This window comes from Xyrauchen texanus, chromosome 10, assembly GCF_025860055.1.
Source record: "Xyrauchen texanus isolate HMW12.3.18 chromosome 10, RBS_HiC_50CHRs, whole genome shotgun sequence".
In the NCBI taxonomy this organism is placed as follows: Eukaryota; Metazoa; Chordata; class Actinopteri; order Cypriniformes; family Catostomidae; genus Xyrauchen; species Xyrauchen texanus.
This window is the reverse complement of record NC_068285.1, coordinates 19,013,542-19,029,812: the sequence shown is the minus strand read 5'-3', so window position 1 is coordinate 19,029,812 and position 16,271 is coordinate 19,013,542. Positions and strand designations below refer to the sequence as shown.

The following is a 16,271-nucleotide window of genomic DNA, read 5'->3' as shown; positions in this document are numbered from 1 at the left end:
AGTAGTGTCGCTATGCTGTGTTTGGAGGAAGATGTTCATTGTAGAGTTTAGATATTTACAATTACACAAATATTTGTTTCATAATATTTCATGCATTATATAGTTTTAGTATGCAGGCGATCGTTATTTACCATCTAACATTTACCTAAATTGCATTATATAGCTAGAGGATACAATCTTGGGAACTATTATACAAAACTATGTTTGTAGGTTATGTAAACTGTAGAATGTATATTAAGAGACATTGATTTAGTATACTATAACAATTGATTTTGTTACTGTAAAAAAATTATATTATTATAAACAACAGTTTGCCATAAATATTATGTATTGTGCAGTGTCAGGAATGTTGTGTTTGTGAATACAAATGTTTGGCTTTGTTTATATTGGATAATAATATACAGTATTTATGCATATATTGCATGTAGATTCAGCATATATAGCTTTATCTTCCATTGTGTTGATCCTTGTTTTGGTCCTGCATAAAGTGTTGATGTGCTTGAATGGTTATCAGGGGTTGGCTACTTGCAAAGTTCCTCTCATTGGAAGCTGAGTGCTCTCCTTCTCTCAAGTATTCACTGGTTCATTACTTGACATTGTGTATCACATGAAACTTTCAACTATTCAGGCTCATTTGTCCCTCTGGTTATGAAAACATATCCAAACAAAAATTAATAAATATTTATTTTGTTCACACCAACATTTATATTTGGATTGATGATTGAATTTCTGATGGAGACTGTAAATAAAACAGTCTTAACATGTCTAACATGTTTATTGATATTGGTATTTTGATTCTATCTATTTTATGCCCAATTGATGTTTTTCTTTAACCTTTTTCTTGGAAATCCAAAATGAAATAATTTGCATCAGCACATACCCAAACACACATTCACACAGAAACCCCATTATAAATCTCGTCATATAGTGACGAGAAAATCTCTGGCATATATACTGAAATAGAAAGGAATATATGGGCATCCCCATCCGTAAGGAGTGTGTGAGTTAAAAGTTAGTTTAGTAACTTAGAATTCAAGGAGATGACTTTGATTTTGTTGAAATATTTTCCATTCCAAAATCTGTTTTCTTAATTTCTAAAGTAAATGTAAGCATTTTAGGCTCCATGAGTGTTAAAATGGTTTGTCAAAAAACTGGAACTTGTGTAATCTTAACTCTGGACCGCTGCAAAATATCTGACTAAATTTATTTTTACCGATAATATACTCAAAGGTCCAGTAGGCTGGGAAGCTTAGCACAACAAGACTTCACCTCTCCCATAATCACAAAAAAATTACCTAATCCAGATAACAAAAAGTACATGTGCCCATGAGGATGTACAGAAATTGGATCGTACTGTTACAGACAATATGAGATACTGAGGACTGGGTCTTTGAAAATTTCTGTTTGTGTTCTGCTGAAAGAAAGACATACACATCTGGGATGGCATGAGGGTGAATACATTTGGAAAGAATTTTCATTTTTGGGTGAACTACCCTTTAAGAAAGAAATGTTTAATATTAATGTGTACAGGATGTAAAACACATATCAAAGGTCCCAGTGGGGGGGGGGAAGCAGGTGGAAGCTGGGGGCTATCTGGCTGGATGTTATGTAACTTAGGGTGTATCCTTTATGTTAGTGTGTATGCAGCCAGTACATTTACACATCCAAACAGTGTCAATGCAGATTTTTATTATGACTGTAAACTGTATATTCACATGGTGGTTTGTCATTAAGGAGACTTGCTTATTTCAGGATGACATTAAAAAAGTAGGTGATTGAAAGCACAAAAACAAACTAACAAAAACGGCAACTCAAAGTCCATCTCACACTGCTAATCTTCACCATGAGACTTGTTACCGTTACCAGCTAAGCAAAAGGTAGTACATTTATTTTCTATGGCCATAATCCTGTGAAGGAGGGGTGAGGTATAGATGACAAAATTGCTCTAACCCCTTCTCTTGTTTTTTCAAAATGTTATCTATGAATCTTTATCTAGAGAGTCAAATACACTATCACACAGAACATGACTGTTTTCCCAGTTTGATAAACAAGATTACAACCCAGATTACAAAAATCTGGGTTTTCAGTAAATTTTTCAGAACTGCACATATATTGTTAGCATTTACATGCTTCTGAGACAACATCTGAAGGAGCCACTTTGCTTCCATTGGCACCAACATGAAGTATTACTGTACACATGTAAGAGGCATATGTGTGTATCCCACCTCAGATAAAGTGTACCGAACACAAACCCAATGAACTCTGACCCCCTAATGGGGAAGGAAGCAGGTCAGGGACTCGAATGAAATTTTTGGTCACACTGATTTAGTGGCTAAACTCTCTTCCCTCCCTGAGTGTGTTAGATTATTTCAGAGTTGTGCAACTGAAGATGAAAAGGATGACACATTCTGTTTTGCTTTGCTCTAACACACAAAAGGCAGCTGGTGAATGACTATGGGAAATTATGACTATTATTTAAGACTTAATTAAACTTGGCAATTGAAGCTTTACAAGTTGTCATAACTATAAAATGTAGGCGTTTCTTTTCTAGTTCCTATATTTCCAAATGTCTTGGGATGAGAACCAATCATTTTGCACTTTAAACAGAGCACGGAACAGCCTACTTAAATGGTAAATAAAACATTTCACTGCAAACGTCACTTGCAAAATGCCATCTGTTCTAAAACAATGCAGTTCTGTTGGAGCCTATCCAACTGAAAGTTGGGCACAGCAGCAGAAAACAAAATGCACAAATAAAAAGACCCATTTCAATGAAAACAAAAAAAGCAGAAAATCCAATGCAGCAGAGATTACCAGACAACATTCACTTTGGAGGCAAATACATTGTGAAAAAAATTGGAAAATTCCTCCTTTTAATCCATTAGTATGGAACTGCATTTAAAACCACAATGGCACACAAAACAGGACCCATGAGTATTTGTAGGTCAAAATAACTAATATGAATGATTCAGTACTACAAGACACATGATTGGGTTGCAGAACCTGGTCATTGTGTAGTCTTCAGGAAGCTACTCATACCATAAGGTTAAAGCAAAAAGCAGGATGGTTTTGTGAACATTTCCTATTAATTGTCCATCATAAAGATTTCCCATCTGATTGACATCAGACATATTAAGACCTGTTGTACTTTTACAAAAACTTGATTTTAGCCCAGTAACATAGCTCAAATGCTTAACACAACTAAAACTCAAATCACACTATTGAACCAGTTTTTGGTGCAGTCAAAATCAGCATGTCTCATGCAAAAAATACAAAACCATAATACATCGGACAATAGTTTTATACTGGAAATACAGGTTGCTTTGGATTTTTGGTTTAGGAAACAGCATGCAAACAGATTAAAAGCATGCATATAAATGTTTATTGAACTAAAATGACATATTTACACAAACATTTACAGCAACAGACACTAATCCAATATTAATGTAAACAATGAAAAAAAAAAAAAAAATGAAAAAACAAACTGATTATGAGGGTATTGTACACCAAAAAAAACAAAAAAAATATATATTATGAACACATGAGTGGAAAGGAAGTTTTGCATCTCTCTGGTTGATCAAAACAGGGTAGAGAAAAAAAACAATCCAGCCCATTAATGAACAGCACTGTGGTAATATTTAATAAAAAAAAAAAACATTTCAGCATCCTACATTGTTAAAAAAAAAAAAATTATATCCATCATCCAATTATACATACTTTCATCGGTCTACAGTCATGCACATAGCTTCCAGCCCAATCGCAACACTAAAAAGATATCCCCCACCGTCAGGTCACCCACACTTTAGCTAACAAAGAGGAATGTACGCTATACAGGTGGAAGACACTAAAGCACGGTTCAAGAAGTGGGGTGCTACTGCTGCTCATCCTCAGGACAAGAATGCCAAGTCAGTCTTTCCTCATAGAAGGCGATGACAATCTGTGGACAGCGAGTGTTGGCCTCACGCGCAGGCACCAGGTCTGCCTCATCAGAGTCCTTCCTATAGAACAAAAGACATCCCTTTTATAAAAAAGCAACAAAAAAAAAAAAAAAACACCACCACCGAGTAAACAAGGTGCAATGTAGTCTGTTAAAGTAATTAAATCTAGTGTCTTTGAACAAGGTTTCGCATGTGGAGCAGTAGTACCAACATCAACTCACTATAGTGACTGAGATGTGTACATACTGCCCCCTTCAGGCTTTTTAAATCATTCAAAGGAAGATGCTAAAGGTTATACTGTGGGGATGGTATTTTCCCACCACAGGAAATTACATTTTCTTACCACTTCATGAGAAACATGAGTTCACCACTGCTATCAGTTGCCCCAATGATACGCTCTGGATCAAGGTTTCTTGCAAACCCTCTGGGCTTGTCAGACTGCAGACATGTAGATGAAGTTTATATCAAAATACAGAATAGCTAAAATCCATCACACCTGCTGGATACAAGCAGGTGCCTTCAAAAGAAAGCCTAGTCAACGGGTGCACTCAAACACACACAGCCTTACCATTTCTTTCTTTCTCTTGGCTTTGCTCTCCTCGGTTTCTGGTTCATCTGTGGATGGTTTTCTTTTATTGGAGTCGGTTTTCTCCACCACCCCTTTCTGAGATTCCAGAAAGGCAGCAATCAGTTCAGGGCAGCCCAAATTCTCCTCAGGTTCCCAGGTGTTATCAGCACTGAAGAAAATGATAAATTGTTGTATACACCAGACCTCAACTAGCAACAGTGAAACTCCTAGTATAGTTGAAAAGGAGAGTTTCCTCTGATTTATTACAGCTGTAGGAAAATAAAATAAATAATTAGGTTATCAATACTCACTCTGTGAAGCCTTTCCACTTGAGGAAAAACTCTACTTTCCCATTGACCACCCGCTGGTCCATCACTTTCTCTACCACAAACTCCTCGACCTCCTGAACGTCCTTCTTTGATTTGGTTGCCTGTTTCTTACCCATGTTGACCTACAAAATACAAAAGGCTGCAGGATCAAATCAAGAACCTGGATGGTACTTCAAAAGTTGCTATATCAACGCATTGCGTAGCAAGGCTAAACCGGTTTGCCTAAATTAGGATTTTTTTTCCTGCATTTAATTGAAGTGTAAACCATTTTAATAGTGAATTATTTAGCTCCTCAAAATATCCCCTGATCTATTGTAGCAGGGCTAACATCGAATTATATCACTTAGTTTGTTTACAGTGAGTGCTAACATGCTATTGAGCTAACAAGGCCTACATACATGAACAGGCCGCCCCCCAGTTTAAACAATACATCAGGTATCAAACTTTATGTTGTTTAGTCCTACCGTTCGGGTTAATGCCTCACTGTTAAAAAAAAAAAAAAAAAACACCTCTTCATTTGAACTATTAAAAACAAACGTGTTTTGTGTTTAAATGCCCAGAGTTAGCCTGCTAGCTGGATGGCTAACAAGTAATTCCATTAAATAATTTAAAGTTCGTATACAACATCATGCATAGCTCAGCCTTAAGTCTATGTAATATAAAACTTCAAAAAGTCGAGAAACAAATCAAGAAAAAAAGCTTTATGCACTGAAGCGTTCCAACATCAAACTACAATGGAGGACGCTGCAGCATGAGATCCATGCGCGCGAAAACTTACCTCCACAATGAAAAAGGACTAAAACCTGAATTAGAAGTCTTATCGCTCGCCGACCTGCAAATAACTGCAGCGAAAATGTAATTCAGTCGAACAGGGTGCAAACTACTTTTAAACTTTTCTCTCTACGCTCTTTGTATATCAATGGAACTGACGACGACAGGCTCGAACTAGGTACAACGCGAATCGAACATGAGGACGTAAAAGCCACTCTTCAGCGCGTGCATGTATGTCCAATGAGACCTTCACGGGGCGGAGCAAGTTTTCAAAAACACCTTCGTCCGCAGGTGTTATTTATTATGCAAAACTGAGACAACACTATATTTAGAAGTTTAATACCTCTAGTTATATTTAGAAAGTCTATATATACTTGAAAATAATTGTGTATTCTAAATCTATTCATTATTTTAGCCCAGTTAAAATTATATTTTTAAGTTTTCTGACCCATTGAGGGAATTAGACAATTTCCTAACTTTAACGTTAAAGTTGAACTCAAATAAGTGTAGTTTGGACGAATGTGGAGTGATAAAGAAGTGATAAAAAAAAAAGTCTTGTTCATGTTGGTTGCACAATATTTTGAAAAAGCATTTATAGCATTTTCTACAACAAACAAAAGACAAAAACAATATAACATTCGATTATTAAAAATGCCATGTGGTGAAACCATTAAATGTACTAAATCACACAATGACATTAGAGAATTAGGAAACATGCTAATTTGAAATACTGGCTTCTCCGATGACAATGCTACAGCCAGTATATTCTACTTTGCAGTTCCATTCCGGGACGAAAGCCTGTACCATGAACGAACTCAGGGTTTCAGGATTGGTTTCAGGTTGACAAATGCAAACCAATACATTCAGGCTTAATTGGTACCATGATGCATCTCATCAACTTTCTCTGTCAACACAGGCTTCGATCCTGAATTTAAGATTAGATTATGCGCTCGAAAACATGAATGAGTGACGTTTGCAGCGCCCAACCAATCACGTGGGAGAACGCGATTCACTTCTAGCGAGAGACTCAGCGGGATTTACCTCTGCTGAAAGCGGATGATTATGAAAATAAGAATTTTAATTCATTTAAACTGTGCACAGACACTGTTTTAAATATATGTATAATTTTTTTTTAAATAATTTACACTGCTCAAGTGTTCAGCATGAAATCATGATGACTTAAAATATATATATAAAACAGCTGGTATATCAATGCGTAAGTGAATAGGCCCACAACAAGAACAGACAGGCTTATTAATTTTAAAAGCTTACATTTATTTAAAATATAAAAGCCTTTGTATTTACATTTATTCATTTACATTTACATTTATTCATTTGGCAGACATATTTATCCAAAGCGACTTACAAAAGAGGAAAACATAATTGAATCACCTTAAGGAGACAGTGGTACGAAAAGTGCCATACTGCAAAGTTTCACTAGCATCAGAATAGTATTCAAAACAGATTTAAGTGCAACAAGGATTTTTTTATTTTATTTTTTTAGTGACTGGTTAAGTAAAGACAGGGAGCGAGTCAGCTTCACGTATGGAGTTGGGAAGGTCATTCCACCAAAGTGGTAAGATGAAACTGAGAGTTCGGGAAAGTGTTTTGATGCTTCTTTGTGTTGGTACAACAAGGTGACGTTCCTTAGCCGACCGCAGGCTGGTGGGCGTGTAGCTCTGCATAAATGTTTTTAGGTATGCTGGAGCAGACCCAGTGACTGTTTTGTATGCCAGCATCAGAGCCTTGAATTTAATGCGTGCATCAACCGGCAGCCAGTGGAGAGAGAGACAAAGAGTGGTGTAACATGTGCTCTCTTTGGTTCATTAAAGACCAGATGTGCTGCAGCATTCTGGATCATTTGCAGAGGTCTAGTTGCACATGCAGGAAGGCCTGCAATGAGAGCATTACAGTAGTCCAGTCTAGTTATGACAAGTGACTGAACAAGTATTCTTTTGTTTTTTTATGCTTTCTTTCAGACCCTTGTGTGATACTGTTGTAGGTCTTGTGTTTTGTAAAGAGCACAAACAAATACTTGTTATTTATATATATATATATATATATATATATATATATATATATATATATATATATATATATATATATATATATAATCTAACATGTCATTCAAGATTTTCTGCAATGAAAATCATGAAAAGCAGTCTTTTGAATTGGGCTTTTATTGCCTATTCAGGGTTTTATTCTGTAGTTTTGCTTTTGCAATTCCCTTAGTTCCACATTCACTGTTTTCACAAAGTATTCACAATACTTTGTTTCAAAGGACTGTTTGAATTAACCAAAAGTCAAATTGCTTGACTTAAGTCATATCACAACAGAATTCAGGTTGACAACAGAATTCAGGTTGTCACATGGCTTCCAGTAAAATCGAGACATGGCAATGTCAGCCTTTCCCATATATAGGTTTCATTCTAGCCATTCTCTAATTGAAGATACCTTTGAGAAATGCTGAAGAGTGTTTGTTGCCTTTGTTGTCCGTTCACCAAATTTGTATAGGACAGCCTGATTTTATATGTCAGGCCTAATTTGAAAAATTATGTTACCTGTCCTAATAATAGGCATCACATAGTTTTGGCAATTATAAACAGAATAATTATGTACCTTCTTTTAAATCACTTTGAAAGGGAAATATATGCTATAACGATTAGGTGTAGATCAACAGGAATGGGATGGAGATAAGAGGCTTTAAAGAATTTAGCATGACACTATTTACATGTGGCATGCCGTGGAATTACATAAATGTCATGAACTACAAACCAAAAAAGAAACCATTGAGATAAGCAGTTCATTTTCTTCCTTTATTTTAAAAGACGTAAAGAGACAGATTTTGAAAACCCATGTTTAAAATTAAAAGTAGGTATTCCAACCCCATAGAGATCAAAATTCTTGTTTAAAAACACACAGAATGCGAAACAGAAAGCAGCAGTTCCTACTTACAACACATATCAATCCACTCTGCCAATAACAAGATTTATAATTGTCTCAAATTAATTAATCATTAAGCTGATATTGTACTTTTCAGAATCTATTTGCTATGCTATGAGGTAGACCAAAACTCAACAAGTTCATAAAAAACAATTTTACCATAAAACCCCTTGATAAAAAAAGCAAATAAGGCCAACAGAACACAACATAATTGCTCTTTGGCAAGTGACAAGAATGTAATTAATGAGAACAGTTTTAGCAGACTGATCACTGCATGTCACACTGACCATCTTACTAGTGAGTTTTTATTTATTGCATGAGAGTTGGGGGCTGTAGCCGCTTGCTTGGACATTGTACTTGTTTAAACAGATGGTTGGTTGCAATTGCAAAAATCATAAAAGTGTGAACTGATGATTACACAATGCTTAACAGGAAGCAAATGAGGCAAAATGTAAATTGATTAATTTATGATAATAGTATCAATTAAGGTCAGTGCTGAACCTGTAAGAAACAGATGCAAATTATACTTTAGTTTTTTTTAAACATGGTCATCCAGTGACCATCTGCTTCTAGCTGCAAACCTTCTTTAGTAACTTGCCATTTAAAGTAAAAGAAAAGAACATACGCTTTTACTGTTCTAATGTACTCTTTAGAAATACTTTTAATACACACTCTTATTATACACATATCCAGTGTTTTCCTTACATTCGGTCCTGCAATTGAGTCCCGCACTTCCATGCTGTAAGTGTAGAATTTATTCTTTCTGTCCACATTATGAGTTACGAATGGTATGTAGGAACAGAGAAGAGCCTGAAATGCCCCATAACATTTTTGTGAGGAGGAGGAAGGCGTGGCTGACGCACGCCTGGCGCTGAGTTGACTAAATAGTAAATGGTCTGCAATGGTCTGCACCTTAGAGGTTACCAAAGCACTTTACACTGTGTCCCACTCACCCACACACCAATGTTGGCAGAGCTGCCATGCAAGGCGCTAGCCTGACATTGGGAGCAACTTGGGGTTCAGTGTCTTGCCCAAGGACACTTCGGCATGTGGAGTCCTGTGGGCCGGGAATCGAACCATCAACCCTGCGATTAGCAGCCGACCCGCTCTACCACATGAGCCACAGCCACCCACAAACTAATCAGCGGGAGGGAGATAAGGAACGGCCGGGACACCAGTTCGAGACACACGTGTTGTGTGTGTGTGAGTCTTTGTTTTGTTTATGTTGGAAAGCAGTTTATGTTATGTTTAAATTCCTTTCTGTCATTAAAGTTTACATTGCTGTTCAGCCGGTTCCCGCCTCCTCCTTGCCCATGCTGTGAAACACGTCACAATCTTATATGAAGGATAAAAACTTATATATGTATATAAACACAAACATGCATGCACTCTCTCTCACACACAAACACACTCAAAAAGGTCTCTTAATGTTTCTTGTCCTTCTTTCTCTTTGTCTTGCCCCCTGTCATTGTTCTTGATGTTGCGCTTGTGCGAGGCTGAACCACCACCCGTCCATTGGCGCTGCATTGAAGTGCGTAGTGCTCAGGGCTTAGAGGCTGCCCATATTCATCCCGGAGGTGGCTCAGCACAGTCCTTGAGAACGTTTCGAAGCGTTCTGCAGCAGCAGAGAGTGCCTTGGCAGTGTGAGCTCTCTGCCGCAGGAGAGCCTCTCGCTGCGCTGCAAGGCCCTCAACCTCATCTTGAAGCCCCATGATCGCATCTAACTTCCTCTTGCGGCAGTTTTGTGCAGCAAGCTTGTTTTTGCCTCTTCTGCGGACGTCCCGCAAGAGCGTAACTTCTGATCCTGACAGACTCTGCCTGTCCAACAGCTCCAGGAAGTCATCTACAGGCATGTTGACAATCTGAAATGCGGAAAATGAAAGACCCAATTCCTGGACCCGTCGTTCATCACGACTCATCTCTTCTGGTTCATCTTCATCTTCACTCATTATTTCCTGTTTGATAGAATTGATGGGTTGGTCCCAGCTAACAGATGTAGAATTCTGGGCCTGTGGGACTGAGTATGTGTGGTCATGCCAGATGTTGTCATTAAGGTTCACTGGTGACCAATGGCGGTAAGCAGCTGCACAAGCTCCTCCTTTCGAAATGAGGGACTCTGCCTCACTGTTGTAGCCTGTAGCTCCACCCTCATCCTCGCAAAATGAATCGGATGATGTAGGTGGGGAAGCAGGGCTTCTAGAACTGCTCTCCAAAGACAGACCAGAGTCTGAATCTTCCAGCCATGGAGTGTCCATATCACCTTGCATGCAGTCCAGCATCCGAGGATCAATTGTACCAAGATTACAAAGATCCAACATATTTATCTGCTCAAAAACAGCCTCATCTAGATAACCTCCAACCTGTGAAACTGAGGTTTCATTACGGGAGCAGTTCCCCGTTAAAGAAAAGAGGGTTAAAGGAAGTGTCCCTTCTGAACTTTGAGATGGATCTGAGTGGGAAGAATTTGTAGATTCTAGACGAAAGATGGGTGCTCGGTTAGATGTGGGCCTGCAACTTGTTGAATCTCCCCTAGTCACCATGGCATCTTGCAGGCTTACATTATAGCTAATAGGATTAGTCAGATCAAGTTCTAAATCTGATATATGCTGGGAGTCAAAATCCTGTTCATGGAAAGCAAAACCAAAATTAGATTTCCAGGGAAAATGTTAAAATCGTATTATGTGCAAATGTGATCAACAAACAAGAATCAGCAACAACTAAGACCCCATTTACACCTGGAATTAAGATGCATTTAGATGATCTGATCACAAGTGGTCAGCATTAAGTACAGGTGCAAACGGGGCCTAAAACGTTTTGTGATCAAATCACATAAACCACATTCGGAGGTATTCAAAAACACATGTGGCCATTTGCATTTGAGGTTTAAACGCTAATCCATGTCATGAAAGCGTCCCAGACAGCAGTGAAGTGCCACTCCTCAACTGTCTACAACAAGACAAGAGTTTATACTTTGCTGGTTACGAGCGGCTTTAAAAGGAAATAACCATCCGATCAGAAAATTTGAAAAAGCAGATACATAAAGAAGCACGAGAACTACATGGAACATCTTCAGTGTGTCTGATACCAAAATGCAAGGACACAGATGACAAGCACATACATTTGAAACTCAGTTAATACTAGTGTTGTCACGGTACCAAAATTTCAGTAGACATTATAGATACCAGTGAAATTTCATGATTCTCGATATCAATTTCGATACGACAAAAAAAAAAAAATGCTAATATGGTAATGTCCTATTGAATATACTCCTTTAGCCTATTTAAAGTTCCATTTCAATGTCAATAATAAATTAAAAGATATTCATGTTTCCTTCAAGTGTTTCTAATACTTGTTCAATTTTAAGCAGGGCCCTACTGAAATCTGTCTTTATTTATTCCTTTTTGTTTATTTTTCCCCCAGAATTCCATGTTTTATATTAGATTTAATTTCATTTTCAAAATGGTGTCTAATCAGAAAATGTTCCTTACACTTTTACAAAATTTAACACGTAAAAAAATAGAACAACTACTTATCAACATACCGTTGCATTTTAAAGCACTATTGCTTGTAATATATTACTTAATTTTCATTATTATTACAACCATTATTCATTATTATTATTTCTACAGTGAGGATTACATTTTACTATACATTTAGAATATATTTCTGTTGCAGTTTCTTCAATTTCAGGTGTTTAGCTTTTATTATGAATCGTGCTTTTATTTTGACGTGTATTTTTGAAAGAACTTAACCTCTCTGGATAAACAGTTAGCTACATGGCTCAGTGTGATCGTTAAAGTGCTGCAATTTAATTATATAAAAATAAAACTTTAAAAACGAATCTGCTCTGTCAACTCTCATACAAGACAAATGATTCTTATAGTCTGCAGATTTTCCAGTGTATGAGCCGTCATCTTTACACATTCATTTAAAGCTCATGCAGCTCATACAGACTAAGATTGCAGCATTTCGCAGTCTAATAAATACACTAGTACATATCACGATTTTAATTTGATTAGTTGTGCATTTCAGTGTAAAAGCAGTAACAGAGCAAACGTTCAAATAAGCATGTGAGCATCTGAAAGCAGTCGTGTGTCAGTAAGACAGTGTGCGGGTACCAAATTAAGTCAGTGCTCGGTTCTACCCGTACTACAGAATCACTAATATCATTAAATCTTTTTTAATTGTAGTACCGACTTGGTACCGAAGTACCGGTTTTTAAACAGCACTGGTCAATACAGTACTCCACTAAAATAACGGAGAATTCTGCTTGAAATTTTGCATTTGTGCTTAGATTAAATTTCAGTTACATCTGGGAGAAATAGCCCACCAGTTTTATTCGCACCTTCTTTGTCATTTATGATTTTGTTGCTGTATATTTATCACGGAGTAGCACATTGACAGTGATTGATGTATGCCGTCATGAAATCAGAGACCCTCCCCTCGAAATCTGAACACAAGTGGTCATAGGAGATGCATTTAAGCGACCAGGTGTAAACAGCGATGTGTCCTGCCTGACCACATGTGATCGGATGACCAGAGACACATCTTAATACAATGAGTAAACGGGGTCTGTCATTTAGTTGGAAACAAAAAACTTGGAGTTTGATTCTTTAATTACAATTAAATTATTGGAACAAAGCAATCCATAATTTTCTCCAGCAGTTACTTACATCAAATTCTGAGAGAAAGTCTTGCCATGGTGGAGTGAGCTCAAGCCCAGAAATAGGTGTGGGCAGGGCACTGCTACCCAGCAAATACTGAATGGAAAAGATGAGAAAAAGCTTATTAAAACAAATATTTAATGTCTCACACCAACAATACAGTTACTATGGTGTTGAATTGAGGTCAGATCCCTTTTCAGTTCAGTTTGTTGAGATGACCAGAAATCTTACAAGGCGTTAAAATTCAATCACATTGAATTATTAACCAATGAATATAAAGTTGAATTAATTTCTCAAGATGTATCTGATTAAAACAACTCATTCTTGTTATACAGGTTTTGATGTTAGTGTTTGTGTACCTCCTGCTCTAGTGCTGAGATCTGAGTCAGCTGGTTCACCGCAGTAAGGCTGGTTTCCTCTTGCCCTCTCTCATATTTCACATCATCCTCCTCTTTTTCTTGGTTAGGTAAAGTATCCTGGAGACAAAGAAATAGCGATGCAAAAATATAGGATTAAAGATCTTTCGCTTTTTCACTGACAAGAAATTCAAGGACATAATGGCAACATAAAAGTAATCCATATGAATGCAGTGGTTTGTGATATGTGATATGACAGGTGTGGATGAGAAATATATCAATAATTATTTTTAATTTTTGTACAATAAATTGTCCTCCCTACCCAGGTGGTGGCGGTATGCACAAAAAATTGGAATCTCCAAAAACAAAAAGAAGAATGTTCATGTGAAAGTGAAGATTTATAGTAAAAAAGGACCTAAATATTCAGCTGTTTTCATCCACACAACGCTTCAGAAGACATGGATTGAACCACTGGAGTAATATGGACTCATTTTATGCTGCCTTTCTGTGTTTTTTTGGACCTATAAAGTTCTGGTCACCATTCACTGTCATGTGCAATGTCCTAAAGAGAGCAGAAATATTCTTCTAAAAGTCTTTGTGTTCAGCAGAAGATAAAGTCATACACATCTTGGATGGCATGTGGGTGAGTAAATAGTGAGAGAATTGTTATTTTTGGGTTAACTATCTCTTAAGGTTTATGCTACTCTCATTATTGCTGTATTGTACCCTGAAATACAGCTGGAATGTGTATCAGATTCAAAGGAATTAACATATTTCACTAGTATCTGTCACTTTCAATTTCACAGAAATTGTGAAATATTTGAAAAGCAGACTACAAACTGTCAGAAGTGGCTTTGGGATAGTAAAGGGATGACTTCAGGGATGAGGTTGAGTTTTGTCAAGCATGAACAAGTAAGCAACAAACACTTCAGAGAGAGCAGGTTTGGCCTGAATGCAAAAGTAGTTTAGCCTGCACCAGAAGGCCTCTAAGCAGACTATTATACAGGTCTTGAAATAGAAGGAAAATGAAAGGAAGTTTATTTTAATTGTAGGTCTAAATTTGTTTTATAATGCTAGTGCAAATGGGCCAAGTAGTGTCAAAGTTTGCATGACACTTGACCAACACCTACATCTGGTATCCATGGTGACAGATAGAAGAAGTCAGATAACCTCTGCACACAGTTAACACAACATTATTCATCATTAACCTACAGTTCCAAAACTGGCATTAATCGAGGCTTATAACCACTTAATAACAATACAACTAAATATCTATTACTATAGCCATCACAAATGCCACTGAAACAAGGTAGTTAACCACCAAATAGTACATTTTATTGAATATTTATCGAGTAGCAAAAGCTGTTTTGTTTGTGGATCACTTATTGTTTCGCTTTCGACTTGGTGTCCCACTGCTGCAAAATACTGCTATGAAGCTAGCCAGCTAACTCATCAAAAACACACCTCGTGTGTGGCTCCTAACTTTCCCCATGACGAGAAAGCAACACAATAATCGGTTAACTACTGTAAGATAAAGAAAATAATACGGTACTACACGGATACCTCTTTGGAAAGCTCTTCAGCTGCACAGCAAGGCCTTGAAATACTGTGTTCCTGAGATAATGACAGCTCGAAGTCCTCTCCAGTCCTGTGGTCATTTTCCACTTCGTCCCGGATATTTTCGGTGTTTACCTCATCGTTACTAGCGTACTCGGACAGGTCGTGTGGCTCGCCGACATCAGAGCCATCATCAGGCACAAGGTGCACCAGCCATGCACTGACACGCGTGGGGAAGCGGGCCGGAGACCCGAGCGCACGCACTTCATTCAGCAGCCTACGGCTGGTGAAATAATAGTCAAGTTCGGGACATTTAGGATGCACTTGATGGCCCGCCGCGGTGTCACGGTAGTGGTGAAAGGGGGTCTGTATGAAAGCCGAGCTCGGCCCTCCATCAGTCTCAATCAACGGCGAGTAGTAGCCGTTCAAATAGGTATCGACATCCACGCGAACTCCTATCAAACTCAGCAGGATCGTAAACTGAATGAGCCCCTCTGTGAAATATTTCTTCATATGCTGCATGTTTCAAAACGATATATTTCAACCACGAGAGGCTAAAACCCGAACAAAGCTCGCCCGTTTGCAGTTTAACAAAGACAAAATCCCAAACAAAAGAGCACGCGTTGACTGCTCTCTGTGTCAGACAAAGAGAGCAGCACCGACCGGCGAAACTGTTCGCTGCACTAACACACTACCGGCTTTTCATAACTTCCTGCTATATAACATAATTCACAGCAGCGACGCCATCCTCTCAACTCGCTAAACAGAAAGAGTCATTCTTGTCCAGGATATTCAGTACTATGTGGCAGGAGATCAAACGTTTATCTTATTAAAACAATAAAACTCCCCGTCTGTTGTATCCTGAATCGAACCTCTCTTTCAAGGAGGATAACAACTGCTCAAATTTGCATAATTCATAAAATCCCACTCACATGTGACGGAGTTGCCTTCGCAACAGGCGCTGATTGGCCCATTCCTGATGTATTATACTTCAAGAGCCAATCACTATTAAGCGTGCTCTCCGCTTCGGTTAAACACTTCCGCCGTTGGAGGAAATGATAAACTGGGCTAGGGTGTGGGGAGTTTCATCCCATGATGGGTTTGATATCGATATTTGTTGGTGTGTAAAACTTTGTCAATTTGCC

General features: G+C 37.9%; 1 protein-coding gene across 3 annotated transcripts; it reads right to left on the bottom strand.

Moving 5' to 3' along the window:
* Positions 1–1,677: 1,677 nt before the first annotated feature.
* Positions 1,678–16,003, bottom strand: LOC127650689 (chromobox protein homolog 3-like). Of its 3 annotated transcripts, XM_052136282.1 has the most exons (7): positions 15,133–16,003; positions 13,573–13,689; positions 13,223–13,309; positions 4,818–4,957; positions 4,507–4,675; positions 4,282–4,376; positions 1,678–3,998 (listed from the first exon to the last, which is right to left on the bottom strand). In XM_052136282.1, exons 1-7 carry the CDS (start codon positions 15,646–15,648, stop codon positions 3,872–3,874), a joined length of 1,251 nt encoding a protein of 416 aa, XP_051992242.1. In that variant the 5' UTR covers positions 15,649–16,003; the 3' UTR covers positions 1,678–3,871. The 3 variants fall into 3 exon arrangements, with proteins under 3 accessions (XP_051992242.1, XP_051992243.1, XP_051992241.1); XM_052136283.1 differs by lacking the exons at positions 13,223–13,309; positions 13,573–13,689; positions 15,133–16,003 and adding an exon at positions 5,614–5,820; XM_052136281.1 differs by lacking the exons at positions 1,678–3,998; positions 4,282–4,376; positions 4,507–4,675; positions 4,818–4,957 and adding an exon at positions 8,900–11,170.
* Between the last annotated feature and the right edge of the window lie 268 nt (positions 16,004–16,271).